The sequence below is a fragment of the Fragaria vesca genome, linkage group LG2 (assembly GCF_000184155.1).
Source record: "Fragaria vesca subsp. vesca linkage group LG2, FraVesHawaii_1.0, whole genome shotgun sequence".
In the NCBI taxonomy this organism is placed as follows: domain Eukaryota; kingdom Viridiplantae; phylum Streptophyta; class Magnoliopsida; order Rosales; family Rosaceae; genus Fragaria; species Fragaria vesca.
In genome coordinates this window covers 29962451-29969880 of record NC_020492.1, presented here as the reverse complement: position 1 = coordinate 29969880, position 7430 = coordinate 29962451, and the positions used below count along the sequence as shown (strand labels likewise).

The following is a 7430-nucleotide window of genomic DNA, read 5'->3' as shown; positions in this document are numbered from 1 at the left end:
GAGAGAGAGAGAGATTTAGGGTTTTTTTTTGTGCCATGGCACCCCTTGGTAGCTAGCTCTGCCTATTGCCGAATTTTTTTTTGGTCAAGAAATGAATAATTCATTAATCAAAGGGCAAACAAGGATTACAAACCCTGCAAATGCAAGGCCGAAAAACTAATAGCATGAGTCTCCAACATGATCAAAATAGAAAGAGTGAGAGGAAACCAACAGCTCGCTAAACTATGGACCAAAAGCCCTTACAACTAAAAGCATAAATACAACAACACTAACAAATCTAGCACACACACCACCCATGCATGCGAACATTGTCATCGCCATCACCACCAACAGCTGTGAATAAGTGAGGAGTGCCAAATCGGAGCATTGAAGCCCGAGTACCTGATGCCTAACGAATCCTAATGCACAAATCATATGGAAACCCACAACCTTGAGAGAAAACTCCCTCAAAACAACCTAGTATAATCCACAATCTAAACCATAGTCATGAGAAAGCTGAGGCTGCCGAGATAGGACCGAAAACCATAACCAAGCACCAGAACCAGAACCAAAGAGAAAACCTCAATCTAAACTAAAGTCATGTCCAGTTGACTTGAACCAAAACTATAACCAAACCAAAACCTCATAAATACACTGATAAAGTGATAAATATCTCACACAGATGAAAGAAGGCATTAGTGCGAGATCTCAATAGCTTTCTTTACCATATTAAATCTCCCACAATGTTAAATCAGATTGATGGAACTTGAAAGGGGTTTACCTGGCACACTTTGTTCAAGCCCTACAGATTATGCAGTATTGTTGATGACTTGATGGTGCCTAACTCTACTTGTTGTGCTTTAGATTTTCGTGTTGTAGTGGAAACATTTTTGTACTTCTCCTATATACGTATAAGAATAAATTGTGGTCATTGAAAAGTAGGAGATGCAATTTGGAGTAATAGAACATTGGATCAAAACTCTGAATCATTGATAAGTCAGTATTGTAAAAAATTCAACTGATGGTTTTACTTTCAGATATGACCAAGAGAATATCAGTACTAACTACAATCATAGAACCAACAAGTATGTAAGCAGAGTTTTCTAGCACTTCTAATTTTCCTTCTTATTTTCTTATCTGTCTGGTAGGAGCAACAAGAAATTAGCATTATATTATGCCCTGAGACCACAGGATTGAAGTGCCTGAAATGTTGCATTTTGGCCAACCCTGGTCGTGGACAGGCAGAGAAAGAGAAGAAAAAAGAAATTTAGAAAATAGGTGAACGCCACCCTGCACTCTGCGAACAAGAACCTCACAAAAAATGCAAATATATCATGTTAGGCAAGGCTCAACTCCGAAAACTTGAGCCTTTGTAGTAAATGGCCAACAATGTAAAGCAGGCTAACAGTACAGAATATGTCACCATGAACTACACAAGTTGAACTCACTAGCTGGATCGAAAATAAGTGATCGAAAATAAAAGATAGAATAAGCTTAGAGAAGGTTGAATTGTTGATCAACAGAACACAAAATGAGAGACATACATATTTAACAAGTTCATATAGTCATATGAGCATCAAACAACAGCTTTCGAAAATCAACCATCTTTTCTCATATTCACTTCAAAGCATAGAATTAGAGTCTTACATGGACCGAGAACTATAGATGACAAAGAACTTAACAAATGGATTGGCAAACTGAACTAACCAAACTGGGATGGCCAATACAAAGTTACTTGATTTCCTCAAACTCTTAGCAGTCTATAGTCATCAGCATATGCAGTCTATACCAATAGCAAATACCAACAGTTTTATTCAAGAATTTAATTCAGTTTACCCCTTTGAAGTTTGAGGGTAACTTCATGTCAGTCCTTAAACTTTTAATTTCATTAGAATACCCCTTCAGCTTTCCAAATTCAATCGGTCGTGCCCAATTTAGCAGATCCCGTCCAAATTGGGCGTTAAGTCTAACAATAGGGCCCACTAGAAGGGCTAGAAGGGTCATTTTATGACAAAAAAAGAAAACCCCACGACCAAAAAAAGTGCTCTTTCTTCTTCGGTCCTTTTCTCCTCCCTCAACCATCTAAACCTCATAAAATCTCCCCAAATTGATCCCAATAACATCTGGGCAATCTTCATCATCTTTTCCTTATATTCTTCATTCCCCACTTCAAGTTTTTGAACAAATCATGACATCTCTCGCAATCCCACCACACTACCAAAGATGGGAGATGCTTGGTTATAATTTAGAATCCGTTATTATACATCAGATAAAAAAATCACATATGCAAGTTATTTATTTATTTATTTTATCTCAAATGGACCACTTTAGCCTTTCAAGTATCTGAGTTAATGTCCAATTTGATGGGATCTGTTAAATTTGGCACGACTGATTGCATTTGGAAAACTCAAGGGGTATTCTGATGAAATTAAAAATTTAAGGATTAACATGAAGTTACCCCCAAACTTCAAAAGGGTAAACTAAATTTAATCTTTTATTCAATATATATGAAAGATCCATTGACTGATTGACAATCTCTTTACATGATACTCACCTACAATGCCGGACTCAGAATTCCTTCATGGACCACGAAGAGCATATAGAAGCCTACGGATGCTAGAGTCTTCGAGTCGGGGAAATTAACAATCACTTGGAATTTCGAAGCTCCCAAATCCTTCACACTTTCGATAGATAGAATCAGCAGTCGCAGATTCATGGAGAACGAGTGCGTATTGAACGATGGCGAGACCATTGTGAGCGAAAATGATCCAAGACGCGTGGCCTTCCCACCACCAAGAGAGAATACAACAGCCCGTTTTTCCCCGTAGCTGATTGTAAAGTGCGGTGCCGGGAATTCTATCGTCGGCCGCAGAGAATCGAAGCTCGAATCCAAATAATCTGGTGGAAACGCCTCCACGCTCAACTCAGTTGGGTACAAAACATTACTGAACTCATACTTGTCTTGAGGGTTGATGCCTTTGACAATAACTCGTCCATCTGGCACCAATACGGCGGTGGAATGATACATGCGAGGAGTGGAGTCCGGTGTTTGTATCTGAAATCTAGACCCAATGGGCTTCTCACGCAAGTAGAGGACCAAGTTAAGAACTGGGTCCAGGCCCAACTCCCAACCCGCGGTTCCTTTCGAGGCTCCGTTGATCAGCAACAAGCCACCCGTAGGCATGGTTTCCATAGTCCACTTTGGGTCCGGGTTCGTGATGCTCATCCTACCACAGGTGTTGAGGACCTCCCAAAAGACCCCCTCATCACGTGCCTTGGAGAATGATCCTCTCGGAGCTCCATCGCAGATTAAAATCTCAACCTCGATGTAATTTTGAGTCAAATTTAGTGGGAGGAGGACGGTGGAACAGGTGCTCGGGTAGGACCTCGGGTCCCCACCGGGGAAAGTTGGAAAAACTCTAATGACCTTGGCCGCAATATAATCGTAGAGAATAGCTCTGTTATTGGCGAACAACAACAGGTTGCCGTCGACGTTGAGAAACACGAACGGATAAAGGTTGTTCTCACTAGTAGAAATAAAGGCTTAAGCGACGGGAAAAAATCGTCGGCTAAGTGCCCATTTTTGTCGCCATAAGACTTAAGCGATGAAACCGGTGTCGCTTAAGATTCGTCGTATATGACGCGTCTCATAGACACTTAGGGGACAAAAACATATTATCCGTTGCTTATGAAAACAGAACAAGTGACGGGAATTGTTTATGTCGCCACATACCTAGGCGACGAATTGTTGTCGTCTCTTAAGTTGTTCAGAGACGTATGTTCTCCTATCATTTTACTATTAAGTGACGAAACTTTTTAGTTTAGCGACAAGTGAGACGAATAATTACCTTAAGCGACGAGTCGTGTAAGTTGTTATGTGACGTATGTTCTCCTATCGTTGTACTGTTAAGCGACGAAACTGTTTAGTTTAGCGACGAGTTTGTTTTCGTTGCTAGATTTAATGTGACAAAATTTTCTGTCGCTATAGCTTTATGCGACAGAACACTTTTTGGCCTGTCAACTTTTGGCACGTAATTTTTATCCTTAAGCGACAAAAATAGGCATCTTACGAGACAAAATTTTCGTCGCTTAGGTTTTTGTTTTTTTTGAAAAAAAATATTATTTTTATTATTAAGAGATATAATAACTCAAAAATATATTACTGTAAGTAAATAATTAATTACTGTAAAACCAAAATAAATTAATGGAAATATTTATATTACTAATAAAGTTATCGTACCGACCAAAAAAAATACTAGCTAGTATTGTTTGTACAATTATTTAAACTAGAAAAATCTCTATCTGTGGCCCGTCACTCATTTCCTCCAAAAACGGTTAATGAAATGCCTGGTCGGTGGTAAAACTCATAATTGGGCTGACCTCTGTCGCCAACGATTATCTGCCGGCCATCAAGAAGGACGTGGTCTGTAGCGTACCAACATGGGGTTGCGAGACCGTCCTCTATCTCTTGCCACTCGCATGTTGGACATGCATAAAGCTTTCTCATCACCCGGCCGCCAAAGAAGTTGCAGCTCGTCTGAACCAGGACGACGTCGCCGTTCATAGCGCCAGAAGAGCACCAGAAATCAAATTTTACCGTCAGGGGACGGATGGTGTTATTGGTGATGTTGTAGACTGCGGAATGCGCAGAACAGTCCTTCTTCATCACAAGAGCCTTTGGGTCCTCAATGCACTCACCGTTGGGCAGTGTTAGATTTGACGGACCAAAATCGGTCCTGTCATACATATACAACCACATATGCATCACTGCAATGCCGATGTTGTTGATCACATATTGCCATCTTCCGCTGGCAGCCCTCACCGTGGTGGTGAGAGAGATGATCATGGTGGTTGAATGCAATGGAGATGTTTTCCTGTTACACCTCAATTTTTGGAAAACCATATTTTTTTTGAGGTGTAACTCATATTCCAACTATGAAATAGATTTTTTATAATTAGAACATGAAAGAACTTGGAAAAGAACAACTCAACAATGAACTAAAATTTATTCTTTATTACAAGGTACTCTAAAAAGTAACATTACAAAGATAGACTAAAGTCTACGTCTTATTCTAAGGAAAGCAACAACACACATATTTCACATGTAAATAAAAGATTCTTGGAAGAAACCAACTTCAAACTATTTATTCCTCACCTGCAAAACATTTAAAGGGGTGAGCATAATAAGCCCAGTAGGAGGCAAAAACCTCTTCAAACAAAACATATCATAAACAACTTTAACAAAATAAATGAATGCATATACTATATACTCCATATAGTCCATATAGCCGAATATACTAACTCTACATGTCTCCTACCATGTATTTTACCACAAGGGTGACTTAGGATACTCATTTATATGAACTATCTCCCACTCAATCTCAAATTCCCCTTTTGCTAGTCATCTTGTCCATTCCTCTTTTGCCAATCCCGCCCTTTTCACCTATACTAATTGCGCCATTCTTACGCATTCACACGAGCATCGTGGGATATGGTACCTCTGAGGACAAGGACTCAACTATACAAAAGTTTAATCCTAACTTCTTTACCCCCAAAGTGTTTTATGCATAGCACTTCCATTCCCTTATATGATAACATGTATAGCCAAACAAATCCTACATATATAAATGGCAGCAAGGAAACAAGAATTTCACACAAGCATGTAACCCAATGAAACAACAATTAGAGTAAGCACAGAGGTTCCCCAAGTTTTCCCCCTAACTTTGTCGATACTCACAACAAGTTCCTAATAAAAAGATACAATTATTAGTTGAACAATCTTATACTAAATCCATTTTATGTAGAACTTAAACTAGGAATTAGGTAACATGCTAAAACAAGAGCTAAAGTACCAAAACAGTTTCTTTCACAAACAGGCTTTTCTGAACCAGTTACAAACAGACTGAAAACTGTACAAAACCGTTCATATTTTGACTTCAAGGTCTTCTAATGACTTGTAGAAGACAAAGAAAAGAAACTCTGAGACTTGGAATCACCTTAAAAATATTTTTCTTGAATTAGTTTTGAATTTTCTAAATTCAGCTTCAGTTTTAGGTTTTTGTGAAAATCTTGCTAAAAGGGCCTAAACTTTGTTTTCAAAAGCAAAACAAAAACTCTAAGTGATACAAAACTTCTAGGTATTTAATATAGACATTTTGGTGTTAAAACAAAAAGAAATCACACAAAATTTTTAGTGTAAAGGACTGAACTAATGCATCACACAAACAGCAAAATAAAGTAGCAACAAGTAAAAGTAGTTCTAAATCTTATAGCTAGCTTTAAGCAACCCAAAAATCATGGTTTCTACCTTCAATATCAGAAAATAATGACACATATAGGAACTTTATAATCTAATCTCAATATCTATACAAGTTTGAATGAAGGAACCAGTGAAATCAAAACGAATAAACAGTAAAATAGTAACAAATGCAGAAACCATTTAAAGCTGACCTTCAACTTCGAAAATTCATAACTTAATCTAAAGAAATTCTTTTCAAGAGATTCAAACTCCTAAATGATGCTTAACATGTGTACTACAACTTTTATGAAGACACAAACTTCAAATACTCAACTGAAATGCACATATATTAGTAAAGAGACAGATGGGTAGAAAACTCAGAATACTGATCTGCAGAATTTCTTACTGCAGACCTGAACTTTGAAAAATCATATCTTAATCTAAGAAAATCCTTTTGAAGTGATTCAAATTCTGGAATAATCTCTAGGATGTCTGCTACAACTTTTATGAAGAAACAAACTTCAAATAACCAACCTAAATGTACGGTTTTTAGCAACAAGGTGACTGACTCCAAAATACAAGAAAGCTGATTTGCAAAATGTTCAGCTATGTTTTCAGCTTCAAACTTGACTAATGAATTCTAAATGAACTTGCATGAAACTACGCAGATATCAAGTTAAGAATATGACCTTTCAATACATGCAAATGATTTCTAAAATGCATGATTAATTCAAAAGATATGGCTGCTCAAAATAAACTAAATGAACAAGTTACAAAAACTGTTCCATTCAAATGTCACTTCAGTTCATGCAAAGTCTAAGGTTCATAATCAGTTCTATGGATGTTTAAATGCTCATATAGGTTTCTTAGTCACTATAAGTGTCACACCCCGGTTCTTAAGTTATTTTACGGTTATTTAATTTGGTATTATTTTGGTCTTTTACCGTGTTAAGTCACCGTTTACCACTTATGGACCCTAGAGTTGACTTTTTCTTGCGTTTGGAATTTGGGAAAACTTTCTTCATGAAAGTCGTAGAGGATGTTTTTACGAGTTTGTAGACATGCTATGTGTTAAAATCGGAGTTAGCATGAAAAAGTTATGAATTAGGAGAGTAATTTTATGAGATGGTAAAAGGGGGTAAATATTAAGTGGGTATAATTTTTAGGTTTAAGTTTTATGGACCGGGTGTGGGCAGCCCAACACCCCCCCCCC

The 7430-nt window shown here is 37.7% G+C and overlaps 1 protein-coding gene across 1 annotated transcript; it reads right to left on the bottom strand.

The window, feature by feature from the left end:
- Positions 1-2533: 2533 nt before the first annotated feature.
- Positions 2534-4825, bottom strand: LOC101306599. Its single transcript, XM_004293086.1, has 2 exons — positions 4296-4825; positions 2534-3506 (listed from the first exon to the last, which is right to left on the bottom strand). Exons 1-2 carry the CDS (start codon positions 4823-4825, stop codon positions 2534-2536), a joined length of 1503 nt encoding a protein of 500 aa, XP_004293134.1.
- Positions 4826-7430: the final 2605 nt, after the last annotated feature.

Excerpts from the sequence above, each read along its gene's own strand:
- LOC101306599 (XM_004293086.1), bottom strand. The coding sequence starts at position 4,825 with ATGATCATCTCTCTCACCACCACGGTGAGGGCTGCCAGCGGAAGATGG. Across the intron at positions 3,507-4,295 it reads ACCGTTTTTGGAGGAAATGA|TGAGAACAACCTTTATCCGT; the intron begins GTGACGGGCCAC and ends TATTTCTACTAG.